The sequence below is a fragment of the Takifugu rubripes genome, chromosome 4 (assembly GCF_901000725.2).
Source record: "Takifugu rubripes chromosome 4, fTakRub1.2, whole genome shotgun sequence".
NCBI classification, from domain to species: domain Eukaryota; kingdom Metazoa; phylum Chordata; class Actinopteri; order Tetraodontiformes; family Tetraodontidae; genus Takifugu; species Takifugu rubripes.
Window position 1 is genome coordinate 417,745 of NC_042288.1, and position 20,218 is coordinate 437,962.

The following is a 20,218-nucleotide window of genomic DNA, read 5'->3' on the forward strand; positions in this document are numbered from 1 at the left end:
ATGTCAGCGGCGCCGCGGCGGAGCCATAATTGGGCCTGACATTTCAGAGTGAAACGGTCATTATTCACCTCTAAACGCGTCTGATGGGGGAACTAGAATGCCCGGGAAGTGGAGCAGTCGGGGCCAGAGGGGCCTCGGAGCGCTCTTTAGAGCTCAAATGTCAACGATCAGACAATCTCAGGACACCAGACACACACAATCAGGATACAGAAGACACCTGGACACACACAATCAGGATACAGAAGACACCTGGACACACACAATCAGGATACAGAAGACACCTGGACACACACAATCAGGATACAGAAGACACCTGGACACACACTGTTGCACAAGATGCAGAAAAATAACAACAACAAACGGGTTTTAGTGCAGCAACGTCTTCACAGCTGATGTGTGTGACGCTTCTGACACAATCGCAATGGTTCAATCCTTTCTAGATCCAGATTCCAGCGGACCGCCTTGTGGACCCGGAGCAGGTGGGTCCCTCCTCATATAACCTGGTTTAAATGGGCTGGAGGGGGGATGTGGGGGCCCTTTACCCCTCCAGACGTAGCACGGAGGGTTCTGGGATCAAACCAACAACCACTGTGTCTACAGAGGAGGTCCAGCTGGAGGCCTGGAGGAACAGAACAGGCTGGTGCTGGGAAAGATGGATCAGGAAGCATGGAAGGGAACCAGGTTTGCCAGCGTGACACGAGTGTGTGTGTGTGTGTGTGTGTGTGTGTGTACAGGAAGTGTGGACGGTGTGTGACGCCCCTATGCACGGCACCATTACCAGGTGGTTATTGGGCTTTAAGCGTTGATACCTCTGAACCGGGCTCAGAAGCAGAAGACCGGAGCGAGGCGAGGGGGGCCGGTACCTGTTTGATGGAGCTGCGGGTCTTCTCCTTCCACTGCTGGCTGCTCAGCTCCACCGTGCAGTGCACGTGCATTTCTTTGTCATAGGAGCCAAAGATGAAGAGCCTGTGGCGACATTAAAACAGGGCGGAGCACTTTATAACGGCGGACCAGAACCTGCCCCTGTGGACCTGTGGGTCTGTTCGTGAGTCCCGCTAACATAGCCTAGCATTAGCATTAGCACTATCAGATACACACACAAGGGGATCCCCTTATTTCCTACGTCCTGAGAGCATTTCAAATGTCTGACACCTTCATAGAGTTCCCACCACAAAAACATTTGATTTGACTGTTGGTGGTCGCCAGCGTTGCCATGGCGTCTGCTGGTGTGTAGCTCCCTCTAGTGGACATCCCTCCTCTCACAGTACTGCCGGGGTCACGTGACAACAGTTGACCCGGATTCTCCCAGCGTGCGTGTGTGTGTGTGTGTGTGTGTGTGTGTGTGTGCGTGTGTGTGTGTGTGTGTGTGTGTGTGTCTCACCTGCTGCACTCCATCAGTGTGACCCGGAGTCTTCCGTCCACCAGCCTCCTGTCCTGGACACACAGGTCCAGGGTGCAGGCCGTCTCCAGCTGGGTCTGGACTTGGACTGGGAAGAACGGTTTGTATCTGCAAGAACCCATGACGGAGATGTGGTGAGTGTCCACGCTGAGGCGGAGAGGTTCTGGACCAGGTTCTGGACCGGGTCGTGTGTGTTACACCCCAACTGTCAGCATTGTGAAGCACCAGGGGAAGAACATCAAAGAAGCTCTCAGAAATAAAACACAACAGAACTGAATGAAATTAAAACACTTTTTATTCAACACAAACTCTGAATATGAGTAAAAGAGGAAAGACGGAGAGATACACACACACACACTCTCACACACACTCACTCTCCCTCTCTCTCACACACACTCACTCTCTCACACACACACACACTCACACTCACTCTCTCTCTCTCACACACACTCACTCTCTCTCTCACACACACCCACACACACACACACTCTCACACACACACACACACACACACTAAATCCTCAGCTGATTCTCTTACATCATCAGTTTTTGTCTGAAACATGTAAATTGCTGAAGTTGCTCTTTAAAATAAATGAGTTTAATCTATAAATAACTTCTATAACTATAAATATAAAATATATAACACAAATAATAATATATAACTATAAATATCTGATGGTCAGAACGAGGCGACACAGTCAGTCCCAGGAGCTCTCAGCTCAGCGTAGACCAACACTGAGTGTGTGTGTGTGTGTGTGTGTGTGTGTGTGTGTGTGTGTGTGTGTGTGTGTGTGTGTGTGTGTGTGTGTGTGTGTGTGTGTGTGTCCCATCACTCAGGTCTGTGGACACTCTGACTGGAGCAGCAGTGCAGGTCTCCACCCCTGACCTCCTGCCTGAGCCTCCATGTTGATGGAAACAAGCTACCGTGAGGAGGACGGGGACCACGGGACCAGCTGGGAGGACAGGGACCATGGGACCAGCTGGGAGGATGGATGGGGACCACGGGACCGGCTGGGAGGACGGGGACCATGGGACCAGCTGGGAGGATGGATGGGGACCACGGGACCGGCTGGGAGGACGGGGACCATGGGACCAGCTGGGAGGATGGATGGGGACCACGGGACCGGCTGGGAGGACGGGGACCACGGGACCGGCTGGGAGGACGGGGACCACGGGACCGGCTGGGAGGATGGACGGGGACCACGGGACCGGCTGGGAGGACGGGGACCACGGGACCGGCTGGGAGGATGGACGGGGACCACGGGGACCGGCTGGGAGGATGGACTGGGACCACGGGACCGGCTGGGAGGACGGGGACCACGGGACCGGCTGGGAGGATGGACGGGGACCACGGGACCGGCTGGGAGGACTGGGACCACGGGACCGGCTGGGAGGACGGGGACCACGGGACCGGCTGGGAGGATGGACGGGGACCACGGGACCGGCTGGGAGGACTGGGACCACGGGACCGGCTGGGAGGACGGGGACCACGGGACCGGCTGGGGGGACGGGGACCACGGGACCGGCTGGGGGGACGGTGGATCCCTGTAGCTTAGTTATCCCCTCAGGGTCGTGGGTGCAGTAGAATCCAGGACCGACACATTAATGTTCATTTATATCATTCTAACCTATTCAGGATGTTAAATGACTCAGTTCCAGCTCTCTCGTGCACGCGCCCCATCCGTGCACGCGCCACATCTGTGCACGCGCCTCATCCGTGCACGCGCCACATCCGTGCACGCGCCCCATCCGTGCACTTATTATCTGGAGCTAATTACTGCTCCCTTTTCATTTCATTATTCACAGACACCAAGAGCGACGATCCACTTTCAGCAGGTCACCAGAGATCAACGATTCCATGAGCAGGAGGAGCTACGCAGATTAGAGACAGACAGGTGGACAGACGGGTAGGTGGACAGACAGGTAGGTGGACAAACGGGTAGGTGGACAGACGGGTAGGTGGACAGACAGGTGGGTGGACAGACGGGTAGGTGGACAGACGGGTAGGAGGACAGACGGGTAGGTGGACAGACGGGTAGGTGGACAGACGGGTAGGTGGACAGACGGGTAGGTGAAGCAGAGGGTGGTGGGTCACCTGGAGGGGGCTGGGCTCCCCAGCAGAGGGTTCTGGGTCCAAGACAAACCATGGACGTGTTCTGGTGGGGGGGGGGCACCTTGAGGACACCCTCAGGACCCCACTGAGGTTCCAACACCCCCATAGGGCCCCTCATTCAGGGGTGGACCTGCCTTAAGGCCTACAGGATGGGCTCCAGCACCCCCCATGAAGAGATAAACAGGTCAAGGAAAACAATAAACAAACAACAACTGTCGGCCGTTGGACACCCCAGCTCGAGGCCACTGACTCTAAACATGGACTTTGGCAACAAACAGGGACCTGGCGCCCCAGTTCCACCCCTCTAGAGGTCCAGATGCTCCCGTCCACCAAAGGGACTCGCTTCATTTCCCCATCCAACATGGCGGCATAAACAGAGTCACATGGTTTGATGGCGTGGCGGCAGGTGACACGTGTGTGTGTGTGTGTGTGTGTGTGTGTGTGTGTCCTGCTCACAACCTGCCCATCAGGAAGTGTGTGACGATATCTGCAGCAGCCATCTCGTCCTCATGACGTCATAGCAGGTAAACAAGGCTATTTTCGGACAGCGGGGGTCTGGCAGCGGGGGCGGGGCCTACCTGATCTTGTAGTTGGGCAAGGTGTGCTTCTTCTTGATGACCCGCTTCAGCTGGTTAACGATGATGGAGGTGAGCTGGGGCAGCGGCCGCCCCTCGAACTGGGACCGAACCTCGAAGTCGACCAGCGGGTCCTCGAGAAAAGAGAAGGACCAGTGGGAGAAGGGCACGCGGGTGAACTGGAGCCGGAGCCGACCCCACCACCCGCCGCATCTTCACGAACAGGTAGGCGGACTTGCCGAAAACCAGCTCCACGTCGATGGCCAGGTGGAAGCCGCCGTTGTACTCGAGGTCCACCTCGAAGTTGAGCTCCTCGGGCATGCCGTCCTCGTTCCGAGGCGTCGGCTCCATCAGCCGGGCGGTCTTGAAGACCGGCAGGGAGTTGCCCAGGGAGATGTCCCTGAGGCTGAGCCCCTCCAGGAGCCGGCCCGCGGTCTTGGTCTGCAGCAGCTCCTCAAACTCCACCTTGATCTTCTTGGTGATCCAGTGTCTCACCATCGGGGTGTCTCGCAGCTCCCGGAACAGGAAGAGGAAGATGGCATTGAGGAAATTGCACGTCTCCGGCTCGTGGGGCGCCGGGGACTGTTTGGGGCTGCTGCCGGCGCCGTGCGCCGCCGGGCCGGCCTCCTGCGGTCCCGCATCAGCCTGCTGGGTATTAAAGTAATCCCTCAGCGAACTGCTCGGGGCTATTTTGACGTACTGGACGGTCCTGCTGATGGGCTCGGTGTTCCTGCGGTATAGGAGCAGGAACTGGAGCAGCACCGTGACGACCGCTCCGGAGAGGGCGGAGATGAGGATTAAATAGATCATGTCGCCTCCCAGCGGCCCCCCAAACACGTCTAGCGACGCTGCTTCCACCGTGGCGCCGTCGGAGCGGCCATATCACCCGCGTCTTCCCCCGCAGATTGTGTTGTTTGCTCAGCTGCGGGATCCGAACTTCACTGGACAGGCGGTGACGCTGCCGTGCGTCGTGACGTCACCAGAGGTGTTCCCTGGGTTGCGTTCAGGGCGCGTTGGAGATTGCGCCTCCGAGTAGAAATGACGGACGACCCACGAATGAGGGGTTTCCGCGTACAATGCGCCCGCTCTTCAAACACGCACCAAACGTTTCGCACCACAGTCCCTTAAGGCACAATCAGAGAGACTAAATAACGATTTTAAAATAACTAACTCAAACATTTGATTCAAATGAGCAAACCTACATATAGCTTGGGTAAATGTCTGAGTCGTCAGGTCGGGGAAAGTCCAAAAACAGTGAGACTCATTGACACCTCAGGACATTAAATGAGGTATTTTGGTCCAAATACATGTTTGGACTGGGGAGTAGTAAAAGAACAGGAGTTTCCTCGTTGGAGCACTTTCACATTTCATTTTGTTCATCTTGAACAGTGTCTGCTGTGGTCGCTGCTGATTTTAAAACGCATCGTGTGATAATAATGGAATACTTTCAGAATGATTTTCCCCAGTCCATAAAGCATGAAAGCAGCTCGGCTCCAGGGTCGCCAGGAGAGACTCCCAACCAGGCATCTCATTCACCAGCCTCTAAGATGGAAGCCAGAAAGCTACAGCCTGCTGAAAACAACCACAAAAGGTTGTCATAGTTACCAAACACCACTGAAAGTGTGGAGCCGGAGAGAACGTGCCAGAATGTCCCTAGGCTATAGGTCCCCGTCACAGTTTATTAATATTTCATAATGAGAAATTGTTTGAATATAATTGTATTTGAACGCACCAGAAGATGCCTGCGGGGCTCACGAGTGCTGGGCTGTCTTTGCCCAAAAGGGCCACATTGGTTAGTCAGATGATTTCATATGACAGACGATAAGCTGGATATTCCAGGAAGGGGCATTACGTTCGGCCCCGGGGGATTTTATGTTTCAATATTTAGTTCAGAACTTTGGAAACCCACACATACTTTATTTCATCATATTTTCTGTCCCCAATCAACCTTTCCTTCCGAGATAAAGGTGCTATGATTTCCGAGGCGGGTGAAGGCACCAGGCTTCACGCGCCGTTGGTCTCTGGCTCGGCCGCATCCGGGTTTCATCGGTAATCGTCGTTTGCGTCTCGTGCGACGGAGTTGCGGGGACATCAGAGGGAAAATGAGCAGTTTGAGGGCGACCAAAGAACCATCCAGTAAGACAAGACAAACGTCGTTTTGCATTGATTTTGTCGATGTGTTCGCATCCGCACTTTGTCTGCTTGAACTTCGAACTCGTCATGTTTAAGACCTGTTTATTGGGTTTGTGTCCGATATTAAACAACACCGCTAAATAACAAAACAGACCGGATGGAACAATAATTTGGTTGGGTTAGTTTGGTTGAACGGATTTTCATTCAGAGCTGTGAAAAAGCACTTTTTTCCCCAAAGTCATTCATTCTCTTTAACATTTCCTGATTTATGTTTGGTGTGTTGCAAAACTCTTTTTATGGAATTGTTGAGATCGAGGAGTTATATTTGATACAGGGCTCTGGCTTCTGTTTGGTTTAACATGTAAAACCAAGCAAAAGGTAACAAAAACCCAAGTGTCTGCTCACACGTCACGGCATGCCCCGACACGAAGCTTTGATTTGGATGAAAAGTGAAATGTGAAAGGCCATCTTGGAGAGCCTTTGATGAGCTAAAGGTAGACCACCATGATTAGACCCAATTTAAATGAGATTTGCTCTTTACTGCTAATTAAGTAGCTGCATGAAACATCCCAAGTTTTTCAAATAGCTTAAAACTGCAATTGAACTGATTTTAAAATATCGACTAAACAGGCTTTACATTTTTGTCGTAACTACACTTGTTAACAACAAAAAGATAGTTAACGCTTGGTTAATAAAAGGGTTTACGTTTGCTTACTCACATACATCATTTGGAAGATTTTGTAGAGTACTTTTGCTGTTATCTGGAATATATTATGAGTCACAATGCCTACACAACAGGAAGTGACATAAAAGAGGATGATAAAGGGGCACTTTTGTAAAATAATAATAATTATCATCAGCAATATTGAGCACATTTTTATTTTTTTTATAAAACAATGTTTTGTCTTAGCCTTCTTTCTCCCCTTCATTTTGTTGCCGTTTCCCAAACTGTGCATTTGGGAAATATAGTTCCTGTGAAGATACAGGTGGTTCACAGGAGCTCCAGGAGCTCTGTGTGAAAATGGGAGACCCAGACCCAGACCCAGACCCCAGTGTGGTCCCTCTTGTCTCTCAACCAACAGCAATCACACTAACCTCCTCTAATGGAAATTCTTATGGTCCAGCCCCCTCCTCCACCACAGCGTAGCGTCAGTGATGTCATCAAATGGCTGCCGTTTGTCATCCACGCCCACGACAGTGAAGCTCAGCATCAGCTCTTCCTGACACAATCAAGGGCCAATCTGGCAAATCTAGAGCGAGTAGTGGTACAGGCCTTCTGGATGGGTGGGTGGGTGTGTGGGTGGGGGGGGGGGGGGGGGGGGTATTTAAAAGGCTACTTAGGTATTAAAACAAACAAACACTCTTAATTAAATTGCTGGAGTCAAACACCCCAAAAATAAATGCTATTTTTAACGTTGAAGCTAGCAGGAACCTTGAACTCTACAAGGAGCCACTAAGGAAAGATGAAACTGGTGATATGTGATCCAACTGGAAAATTCCCAGTAGTGCTGTGGGTGCAGAATTCATCACCTGGACCACCGACTAACAGTAACAAACGGACCCACACTTTCGTTGTGGTCCCCTCAGAACCTTCCCGGGTTTAACGTTATTCTGGAGAGGAAAGAAGGCTGCTGTCCCACAACCCTGACCCGACGGTCCTCAGGGTTGTGGTGTCATTCAGAGGAGCTCTAACTAAAGAACACATCTCAACGGTGCTCCGCTCCAAATATAATCGTCTCATTTTTATCTGAGCTCACAAATAGGAAGTTGTACGTCATTTCTCATATGTGTGTGGCAGGTGTGGCACCATGGGGGGCATTTTAAACTGTGGAGTTAAAATATCTTTTCTGGTTTGAACGTTTGTGCCTGACTGAATAAGAAGGTGCTGAGTGAGAAGGCATATTATTGAGTATAGAGTATATAGTATTGAGTATATACTATTGAATATATAATATTTAGTGTATAGTATTGAGTATATAGTATAGAGTATTGTGTATATAATATTTAGTGTATAGTATTGAGTATTGAGTACCGTATTTTCACGACTATAAGGCGCACCTAAAAGCCTAGAATTTTCTAAAAAATCTACGGTGCGCCTTTTAACCCGGAGCACCTTTTGTATGGATTACGGTAATATTGGTTAATCGCGGCTACCGTAGTCAGTAGGCGTGGCCGAGGTAACAGCAGTAAATTCAGTCCCAAACCATTTCTGTCTGTAAAGACCCCAAAATGGCTCCTCGCAAGAGACGCGCTTTTGACGCAGAGTTCAAACTGAAGGCTATCAGTCACGCAGTTGAACACGGAAATAGAGCAGCGGCAAGAGGATTTAACGTGAACGAATCAATGGTGCGGAAGTGGAGGAAGCAACGGAGCTTCCGAGGAAACAAAGCAAGAAGTGGATTAACAAAGGAACTCCAACCGCTAGATATTAGTGTCAACGGGGCATTCGAAGCTAGACTGCGAACTGCGTGGGAGCGGTGGATGACGAACGGCGAACACAAGTTCACCAAGACGGGGAGACGGCGCCGAGCGTCATACGTCACTATCTGCCAGTGGATCGTAAATGCCTGGGCATCGACCGTGGTCCGAGCTTTCAGGAAGGCAGGGATTGTCACTGAAATGCCAGACAACACCAGCGACACCGACCCTGATGACGACTTTGACAAGACGGAGCCGGCCATGTTGGACGCCGTATTCGCACAACTGTTCAATTCAGACACCGAAGAAGAAGAATTTGAGGGATTCCTGGATGAGGAATGAACTGATAAAGTGATCTTTACGTGTTTCTTTTGTGTGTTTACAACTTAACAAGGCTGGTCATACTGTGAATATGGACATTACCGTTTGAACAACGTTGTTATATTGCTATTGCTATCGCTTTGCACTACTTCGAGAGTTCGAGTTACCGTATATTGTGTTTGCACTAACGTTTTGATTTACCGCAACGGTACTACGTGATAAAATGTTGCACTAAATCGAAGATTTATTAAACTCCACTTGTGATAAAAATGTTGCACTGCCTGTTATAACTCGCTGTTATTAAACGAACTGTGTTACGCGAAAACACTACGTCACTCGGGGAAAAAAATAAAACAGCTGTTTATTCGTTTTGGGAGTGAATAGAGTTGTGAGAACGCCGGTTTGTATTCTATTAATAAAGTTTGACTGACTTATCTGGCTGTTTTATTGACATTCCTTTTAGCGCAGCTCGATCTAGTGAACGCGTCATGAAACCACAGGCACTACGCAGTTTCTATGCTATGCGCCTTATAGCACGGTGCGCCCTGTGTATGAAAATATTTCTAAAATAGGCTGTTAATTGAAGGTGCGCCCTATAATACGGCGCGCCTTATGGTTGTGAAAATACGGTATATACTATTGAGTATATAATATTTAGTGTATAGTATTGAGTATATAGTATTGAGTATATACTATTGAACATATAATATTTAGTGTATAGTATTGAGTATATACTATTGAGTATACAGTATACTATTGACTGTATATTATTGAGTATATACTATTGAGTGCATAGTATAGAGTACCGTATTTTCCGGACTATAAGTCGCACTTTTTTTCATAGTTTGTCAGGGGGTGGGACTTGTACTCCGGAGCGACTTAAATAAATACATTATTACAGAATTTCACATGTTGGTTATTTTCACACTGACAACCACCAGAGGGCGCTCTAGGCGTGTGTACCTGAGGAACGAGTTCCTTTAGCGACGCAGAAGAAGAAGCGGTGCTTTGTCTATGGAGTTAGACTTGATTGTTTGGTAAACTTGCTCGGATGTTCTTTATGCTATAGTTGTCTGAATAACTGTTAATATGTTACGTTAACAAAGCAGACACGTACTCAGTTCGTTGTGGGTCATGTAGCTGAATTTGTTACGTTAGCATACCGTAACCCTATTGCTAATCCATGCTAATGGTTTGCTAATTGCCTTTCAAGATGAATTGTATGTTCTTGGTCTCGGATTTTATCAAATAAATTTTCCCCCAAAATGCGACTTATAGTCCGGTGCGACTTATATATCTATTTTTCTTCTTTATTATGCATTTTCTGGCTGGTGCGACTTAAACTCCGGAGCGACATATAGTCCAGAAAATACGGTATATAGTATTGAGTATACATACTATTGAGTGTAGAGTATTAAGCATTGAGTATACAGTATATACTATTGAGTATATAGTATAGTATAGTTTAGTTTAGCAACACTTTACCCAATCACAATAAAAATGATCAGGGCAAAGAGGAGACAACAAAATAATGTTTTGGCGTGAGATGGTTTGGAAGACGGGTAAAAGAAGCATCTTTGCCAAACTGGAAGAACCTTCACTGAACAGAGGAGGAGGCTTAAGACCCCAGTTGCTGCTCCCACTGCTGAACTGGGATCCCTCCCGAGGAAGATTCATTCACACACAGCATGACATGATGACCAGGATGACCCACCCCTTTAACAATGCAATAAGCACTAACGACAGTGTTCAGTAGTGTTCAGTAGTAACAGCAAACGTCGACGGGCTTCCCTGCCAGGGGGTAGAGCTGTGGTTGTTGAGTGTTGTTCTAGACACCAGTCTGGACAGTAGCTGGAGGAGCTTCTAGATTTTAAAGAAACATCAGTTCCCGGCTCCCCTGCATTGTGGTCCTGGAGACGCTGCAGCACAAACAGCATCGCTCAGCCTGTTGGAGGGATCACCCTTGTCCTGGTTCATCATGCATCAGATATGGTCCTTGGAGAAGAACTGATTCATCTCTTTGGGGGTAATCATCTTGGGCCAGAGCCTGTCCCATGTACAAACAGCTGTGTGGACAGGACAATCGAAGTCCAGTTGCTTCGAACCGGAGCACACTCTGTACATCTAAGCAGTCCTTAGTGGGTTGGGTTGGGACAGCAGACAAGAACCTGTTGGCAAGGATCAGAGAAGCTTCTTCCATGTTTCTCCGACCCTTGTGCTTCCGTCCACAGAGTTGATGTGTGGTGAAGGCCTCCAGGTTAAGGTTGTGGTGGGGCCCTTGCTTCCTCACATACCTGAACAGTGGCTTGGTGCTGTCCTCTGGACCAGCGTTCTGTTTTTGCACATGGAGATCATAGTGAGCTGAGAGTACAAGCACACGTCCGTCTGTACAAACCTTCATTGTATTCAAGACATTTCAAATAATTGACCAATATGTAACTGTGGTCAATGTTGTCATGGTTTTAGCTGTGACAGACGGGAGAAGAATCGTGACAATTTAGGACAAAGGTAGAAAAGCTCCAAGTAAAAAGACCTTCTTTACCGTCAGCAATAAGGCGCTACCGAATGGGATTTGACATTGATGACAGGAGTGAGCGCACACATTACGTCAGTACGATTCTCATTCTATTCGCTTGCATTTTTCTGTGGAAGGAATTCCCCCAGACCCGAGGCCGGTGCACAGACTCCCGCTAACGTCTTCGTAGGAGACGTGGGTGGTCAAAATGTTTGAAGGCTGGTTTCAGCCGTGTGGAGTTGTTGCCCTAAGCTTTACTGTTCTTTTCATTTCTTGAGCATTATCCAGAGCAAGCGGCTGCATGTCCCTGCCTGTCCCTGCCTGTCCCTGCCTGTCCCTCTATGTCCTTGCAGGCAGCTTTGGAGTCACGTGTACACATTATTTTAGCCCTGCTGTTGAAACAGCAGCAGGGTGGGAGGGCCTGGGAGGACTCTACTTCCACTTTCATGTTCACAAAACTCTTAGAATGTAATTCTATATTCTACACAAACACAATGTTGTGACCATGAATCAGCTAAAACTGATGAAACCAACCAACCAATCACATTTTATTTGTGTTGGTGACATTTGTGTTTGTGACAGACATCGGTGAAGAGCTACATGTAGTGAAGCTGTTAGCTTCTGTGTAGGTTTGTCCTCCCTGTCTCTGTCCTCCCTCCCCCTCCTCTCTACCTTGTTTAACCCTCAGGTGTCCCTCAGGTGTCTCACCTGCATCTATTTGGCTCCTCCTCTTGTGTGTTTTACTCTGCTGTCCAGAGGATCCTGGTTTCTTGTTGCCTTTCTTTGGGGAGCAGAATCGTGGATTACTACTGACCAGATTCTCTCAGCCAGTTTGAATTGTTTCCAGTTTGACCAACTTACTGATACAACAATCAAATTCATTCCGAACATTGCTGCCTCAGAGGGCTTTATAACGTGCACAGGTGTGATCCCATTAGACCCTCCAACCAGGTCAGGAGAAGATTCAAAACCCCTTTTAGGGAAAATAAGAAACCTGAAGTAGGGAGGAGAGCTCTGTCTCCCTGGAAGTGCCAGTAGATGCCACAGTAACATCATTTAGCATCCACCATCATCTAGCATTGTCACCATTATCCACCATCATCTAGCATTGTCACCATCATCCACCATCATCTGGCATTGTCACCATCATTCACCATCATCCACCATCATCTGGCATTGTCACCATCATTCACCATCATCCACCATCATCTAGCGTTGTCACCATCATCCACCATCATCTAGCATTGTCACCATCATCCACCATCATCTAGCGTTGTCACCATCATCCACCATCATCTAGCATTGTCACCATCATCCACCATCATCTAGCATTGTCACCATCATCCACCATCATCTAGCGTTGTCACCATCATCCACCATCATCTAGCATTGTCACCATCATCCTCCATCATCCACCATCATCTAGCATTGTCACCATCATCCTCCATCATCCACCATCATCTAGCATTGTCACCATCATCCACCATCATCTAGTGTTGTCACCATCATCCTCCATCATCCACCATCATCTAGCATTGTCACCATCATCCACCATCATCTAGCATTGTCACCATCATCCACCATCATCTAGTGTTGTCACCATCATCCTCCATCATCCACCATCATCTAGCATTGTCACCATCATCCACCATCATCTAGCATTGTCACCATCATCCACCATCATCTAGCATTGTCACCATCATCCACCATCATCTAGCGTTGTCACCATCATCCACCATCATCTAGCATTGTCACCATCATCCACCATCATCTAGCATTGTCACCATCATCTAGCGTTGTCACCATCATCTAGCATTGTCACCATCATCCACCATCATCTAGCATTGTCACCATCATCCACCATCATCTAGCATTGTCACCATCATCCACCATCATCTAGCATTGTCACCATCATCCACCATCATCTAGCATTGTCACCATCATCTAGCGTTGTCACCATCATCCTCCATCATCCACCATCATCTAGCATTGTCACCATCATCCACCATCATCTAGCATTGTCACCATCATCCACCATCATCTATTATTGTCACCATCATCCACCATCATCTAGTGTTGTCACCATCATCCACCATCATCTAGTGTTGTCACCATCATCCACCATCATCTAGTGTTGTCACCATCATCCACCATCATCTAGTGTTGTCACCATCATCCTCCATCATCCACCATCATCTAGCATTGTCGCAATCATCCTCCATTATCTATTATTGCCACCATCATCCACCATCATCTAGCGTTGTCACCATCATCCACCATCATCTAGCATTGTCACCATCATCCACCATCATCTATTATTGTCACCATCATCCACCATCATCTAGTGTTGTCACCATCATCCTCCATCATCCACCATCATCTAGCATTGTCACCATCATCCACCGTCATCCACCATCATCTATTATTGTCACCATCATCCACCATCATCCACCATCATCTATTATTGTCACCATCATCCACCGTCATCCACCATCATCTAGCATTGTCACCATCATCCACCATCATCCACCATCATCTATTATTGTCACCATCATCCACCATCATCTAGCATTGTCACCATCATCCACCGTCATCCACCATCATCTATTATTGTCACCATCATCCACCATCATCCACCATCATCTATTATTGTCACCATCATCCACCATCATCCACCATCATCTATTATTGTCACCATCATCCACCTTCATCCACCATCATCTATTATTGTCACCATCATCCACCGTCATCCACCATCATCTATTATTGTCACCATCATCCACCATCATCCACCATCATCTATTATTGTCACCATCATTCACCATCATCCTCCATCATCTATTATTGCCACCATCATCCACCATCATCTAGTGTTGTCACCATCATCCACCATCATCTAGCATTGTCACCATCATCCACCATCATCTAGCATTGTCACCATCATCCACCATCATCTAGCATTGTCACCATCATCCACCATCATCTATGATTGCCACCATCATCCACCATCATCTAGCATTGTCACCATCATCCACCATCATCTATGATTGCCACCATCATCCACCATCATCTAGCATTGTCACCATCATCCACCATCATCCACCATCATCTAGCATTGTCACCATCATCCACCATCATCTAGTGTTGTCACCATCATCCTCCATCATCCACCATCATCTAGCATTGTCACCATCATCCACCATCATCTAGCATTGTCACCATCATCCACCATCATCTAGCATTGTCACCATCATCCACCATCATCTAGCATTGTCACCATCATCCACCATCATCTATTATTGCCACCATCATCCACCATCATCTAGCGTTGTCACCATCATCCACCATCATCTATTATTGCCACCATCATCCACCATCATCCTCCATCATCCACCATCATCCTCCATCATCCACCATCATCCACCATCATCTATTATTGCCACCATCATCCTCCATCATCCACCATCATCCTCCATCATCCACCATCATCCTCCATCATCCTCCATCATCTATTATTGCCACCATCATCCTCCATCATCCACCATCATCCTCCATCATCCACCATCATCCTCCATCATCCTCCATCATCCACCATCATCTATTATTGCCACCATCATCCACCATCATCTAGTGTTGTCACCATCATCCACCATCATCTAGCATTGTCACCATCATCCACCATCATCTAGTGTTATCACCATCATCCACCATCATCCACCATCATTCACCATCATCTATTATTGTCACCATCATCCACCATCATCCTCCATCATCCTCCATCATCCACCATCATCTAGCATTGTCACCATCATCCACCATCATCTATTATTGTCACCATCATCCACCATCATCCTCCATCATCCACCATCATCCTCCATCATCCACCATCATCTAGCATTGTCACCATCATCCACCATCATCTATTATTGTCACCATCATCCACCATCATCTAGCATTGTCACCATCATCCACCATCATCCTCCATCATCCACCATCATCCTCCATCATCCACCATCATCTAGCATTGTCACCATCATCCACCATCATCCACCATCATCCACCATCATCCACCATCATCTAGCGTTGTAAGGGTGGAGGAAGCAGACAAACGGAAAGCTCAGCAAAACGTTTATCTTGCTTTATTTTCCATATTCTGTCCTGTCAAACTGGTTCTGTCCATCTAAGCGTAGAGTAGTCAGAGATCAGAGTGGGTCTGGAGATGGACTCAGTGGTTCCTCAGTGGAGGACGGATCTGGATCTGCTCTCCTCCGCACATCTGTGTCACAGCAGCACCCAGCAGCAGATCCATCCATCATCCATCCATCCATCATCCATCCATCCATCCATCCATCCATCATCCATCATCCATCATCCATCCATCCATCCATCCACCCGTCTGCCTGCCTGCCTGTCTGTCTGCCCGTCTGCCTGCCTGCCTGCCTGTCTGCCTGCCTGCCTGTCTGTCTGTCTGCCTGCCTGCCTGTCTGCCTGCCTCTCTGCCTGCCTGCCTGTCTGTCTGCCTGTCTGTCTGCCTGCCTGCCTGCCTGCCTGTCTGTCTGTCTGTCTGTCTGCCTGTCTGCCTGCCTGTCTGTCTGCCTGTCTGTCTGTCTAGGAGTGCAGTTCTACTGCAGCAGGATGTGGTTTTGTGTTTGGGGGTGATGGATAAAAGAGTGAGCAGAGAGAGTGACAGGATGAAGTGATGCTTGTGTGTTTCTCTGTTGTGGAACAGACAGAAGCGACTCTGATCCTGTGGAGGACACAGACACCACCAGCTTCGTCACAGAATTTGTGAGCACATTTTAACACTTGACTGATTCTTTCTTGTCTCTGTTTATTCTTTGTGCTGCTTCTGGTGTTCTTCTGTGGAGCTTCTGTTCATTCCAGGAGCATCTATCTCGTGGTGTTCTGCCCTTGGGCCTGTGTGAGGGACATGTGGCAGCAGCTCGTTCTAAGCCTTCTTTCTTCTGGTCTTGTCTCCTACAGTCTCTGGGGGGCCACTATCCAGTCCAGGTGACGGATCCTCATGGTAAATCTTCAAAGTTTGTAGTGTGTGTGTGTGTGTGTGTGTGTGTGTGTGTGTGTGTGGTAGAGCCACAGACTGATGCCAGATGTGTTGCTGCAGATGCTGTGACCCTTCCCTTGACCTCGATGACCCCTGCGTACCTGATCCCTACCGACAGAATCAGACAGGTCCGCATCAGCACCCCTGACACGCATTTATTCTGTCTTCTAAACATCCCATAATCAGTTTCCCCTGTAGCTGCTCCAGTCAGAACCAGTCTGCCCTTCAAGCTGGTTCAAGCAAAAACGCACCTGTCGTGGTTTTATCAGTTTATCTGTTCCAGAATCAGACTGATTAATTCCTGCCAATCGGTTTTAGCGTGGGCGCACGTGCAGAAGCTTCAAAGCTTGATGGCTGCTGGGTGGATCTGTGCCACCACTAATATGGTGCTAATGACACCCTGCTCTCGCACCAGGGCCCTGCTTTTCCATGGAATCTTCAAACTCAACAGTCACGCAGCCATTTTGACAGATGAAGGTTTTTTCTGGTGGAGCAGCTCAAACCTCCCCTGGCTGTGGCAGGATCATCTGTCCTCACGTGGTTTCCCATAGTGTCCTTCTTTATTCATGTTGTCACCTACAGGATGTGGTGAGGTCTCAGTGCAGTCAGCATGAGTAATAACAGAAGAGGAAGAGCACCGACGTCATGCAGCGGTGTAGAGGAACCAGTCAGACATGCAGGAAAATGTGTGTGAACAAGTTAATACAAATCAGGAGCTGCAGCCCCAGGCACTCGGGGCCTGGATGTAGAGTGGCAGAGCATCAGCTCAGACAAGTTCAGACCTGAAGCCTATCGGATCCATGTTGAATACAGCGAGGAGAAGCTGGCCTGCCTTTGGAGACGTTAGCATTAGCAGTTGCTAAATAATGAATATTGTTAATGAAACATCTAGTTTGACAAGAACACTACTGCATGGGTACATGAGTGGTGTTGCTATGAGAGCAGACAGACTTGGGTCTGTTAAAACCAGAAAACGGTTGCTTTAATGTGAACTTGGTTACACATAGGAACCTCCCTTTTATTCAGCCATTTGGTGACTTGCTGCCTTTATTACCCTCTGGCTCTAGAATATACCTCCCCTCCTTCAGGTTGATAAAGATGGATAGAACAGGAGATGATCATTAGTAAGGCCTTGTTTCTTGTGTGTTCCAGCCCGTTGAAGATGCTGAAGAGTGCAGCTGCCCACCAACGGTGTCTTCAGGTAAACAGTTGTTGCCTCAATCTTTAGGGTTAGGGTTACCCTAATGAGGTACCCTAATGGGTTACTCTAATGGGTTACCCTAATGAGGTACCCTAATGGGTTACCCTAATGGGTTACCCTAATGGTTACCCTAATGGGTTAGGGTTAACCTTAACCCTAATTCATTAGGGGTTAGATTTAAGGGTTACCCTAATGGGTTAGGGTTGAATTTAACCCTAATTCATGAGGGTTTAGATTTAAGGGTTACCCTAATGGGTTACCCTAATGGTTACCCTAATGGGTTAGGGTTAACCTTAACCCTAATTCATTAGGGGTTAGATTTAAGGGTTACCCTAATGGGTTAGGGTTGAATTTAACCCTAATTCATGAGGGTTTAGATTTAAGGGTTACCCTAATGGGTTACCCTAATGGGTTACCCTAATGAGTTAGGGTTAAACTTAACCCTAATTCATTAGGGGTTAGATTTAAGGGTTACCCTAATGGGTTACCCTAATGGGTTAGGGTTAACCTTAACCCTAATTCATTAGGGGTTAGATTTAAGGGTTACCCTAATGGGTTACCCTAATGAGTTAGGGTTAAACTTAACCCTAATTCATGAGGGCTTAGATTTAAGGGTTACCCTAATGGGTTAGGGTTAACCTTAACCCTAATTCATTAGGGCTTAGATTTAAGGGTTACCCTAATGGGTTAGGGTTAACCTTAACCCTAATTGATTAGGGGTTAGATTTAAGGGTTACTCTAATGGGTTAGGGTTAACCTTAACCCTAATTCATTAGGGGTTAGATTTAAGGGTTACCCTCACCACCTGATCACTACTGGTTACATCCAGGATCCCAGGGAGACCTGGACTGTACTAGATGCCCCCCAGTAACAGGAGATCAGTTTTTAGATACTTTTACTTTTGCATTTTTCTGTTAAAATCTATTTTTTACTTCACTTTGTTGTAATGGACATGTGATCATCTGTTAGAGTAGAAAATCCAACAAGCAGCATTTTATCGTATCGAGCACTAAAAGTCTTCACTGAGGACACGACGGGAGGGTGACGTGTCTTCAGAGGAGCATGAGAGGAGCAACATAGCAGCAGTTCCTCTGGACTCAGGTCATGTCTTAGTTAAGATGGTTACACCCAGGCTGGTTCTCTCGCACACTTGGTTAGGGTCGGTAGCCCCAACATGCTGACTCTTGCTGCTCGGGTAATTACCTCGGCTTTGAACCAAGGACCAATTTAGCAAGGCTCCTTTTTGTTTGATGCTGTCATGAACTAACTAACATTCCAGAAGAAGTTGAGCCTGTTCTGCATGTGTGTGTTCAGACTATCCAGAAGAGCTGCAGGTGCTGAAGAGGCTGTGTGAGAAGTGCTGTTGCTCTGCACCACCTCCCAAGATCAGCGACCTCATGAACGACAAGGATCTCCTGGACTCGTTGCAGATGAAATTAGATCCGACCCACTGCGCTATCAAAAACTGGAAGAATTTTGCAAGTCGTTGGGGGATGAGTTACGATGAACTGACGCTGCTGGAGCACCAAACCCAGGGCTCGCTGGCTCACAGCCCCACGCAGGAGTTCCTGCTGCGCTACAACCAGAAGACGGTCACCGAGCTGACTGACCTCTGCCGCGTCTACCAGCGCATGGACGTGCTGCGACTGCTGCAGAGCTGGATGGAGAAGGACTGGCCGTCCCGGTGGCAAAAGATGCTCTGACCTCTCGTTCTTTCGCTGCTCTCACTCCTCTTGTGAGTGCTGAGCTCTCCACCAGCTCTCTTTCATTCCTGTGGTTTGGAGCTTTCACACGGTCGCGTGTTCTTACGTGTGGAACATGTGTGAATATGAGACATTTTATTGCAATTGAATTGCAAAGTTTGTGATCTTTTTCTGAAGATTAAATGTTGCTGTTTTATAAGGAAATCGAACAAACTCATCCTATTATTGTCAATGAATTTGTGCTGGAACCTTCAGAGCACCAGCTTTAGTTATGAATATCAGCCTTAATAAATCATCTAAAAACAGAAGCTCTAACTTTTCTGTCAAAGTTTATGAAGCCCAGACAGAAAAGATGATTTATTATGCTTGCAGTAGTGCACGTGTGGAGCAGGAGTGCACGTGTGTAGTCCACGTATTCCACAAATATTCCCGGTGGATTTTAATGCTACACTTTTATGGCTCCTTTGCTTTTGATGACTCGGCTTTTTCATGCATGAAACTTGTTCAGCTCCAGCTATTTAGAGACATGGAGAAGCATAGCACCCCCCAATCCCCACACACACCCACATATGTATGCATACATAAGAGCCTCCACGCTCGTCGACCAGCCTTTCACACTGTTGTTGGATAAATGTTAACGAACTGTGAAGCGCCTATATATGACGGGTTGACTAGATGTTGAGAAGCAACTCTCATCTACCTTCACCACATGTGAGGATGAGACTCGTTCACAGTCTGAGTCAGAACAACCAGTTCATTCACCAGGGACTCTCTTGGG

The 20,218-nt window shown here is 48.0% G+C and overlaps 2 protein-coding genes across 2 annotated transcripts in view; one reads left to right on the top strand and one right to left on the bottom strand.

Annotated features, from left to right (window-relative positions):
* pdzd8 (PDZ domain containing 8) overlaps positions 1-5,033 on the bottom strand; it is a 17,177-nt gene extending 12,144 nt beyond the window's left edge. Inside the window, 4 exon segments of the mRNA XM_029834785.1 lie at positions 864-966; positions 1,382-1,507; positions 4,091-4,284; positions 4,286-5,033. Coding sequence (XP_029690645.1) covers positions 864-966; positions 1,382-1,507; positions 4,091-4,284; positions 4,286-4,897 — 1,035 coding nt within the window. The 5' untranslated portion in view covers positions 4,898-5,033.
* Positions 5,034-5,053: 20 nt separating this feature from the next.
* Positions 5,054-19,755, top strand: edaradd (EDAR-associated death domain). Its single transcript, XM_011619622.2, has 6 exons — positions 5,054-6,223; positions 16,204-16,262; positions 16,458-16,500; positions 16,597-16,664; positions 17,689-17,737; positions 19,052-19,755. The coding sequence occupies exons 1-6, from the start codon at positions 6,190-6,192 to the stop codon at positions 19,438-19,440; spliced, it is 642 nt and encodes a 213-aa protein (XP_011617924.1). The 5' UTR covers positions 5,054-6,189; the 3' UTR covers positions 19,441-19,755.
* Positions 19,756-20,218: the final 463 nt, after the last annotated feature.

Excerpts from the sequence above, each read along its gene's own strand:
- edaradd (XM_011619622.2), top strand. The coding sequence starts at position 6,190 with ATGAGCAGTTTGAGGGCGACCAAAGAACCATCCA. Across the intron at positions 6,224-16,203 it reads GGCGACCAAAGAACCATCCA|ACAGAAGCGACTCTGATCCT; the intron begins GTAAGACAAGAC and ends GTTGTGGAACAG. Across the intron at positions 16,263-16,457 it reads CCAGCTTCGTCACAGAATTT|TCTCTGGGGGGCCACTATCC; the intron begins GTGAGCACATTT and ends TGTCTCCTACAG.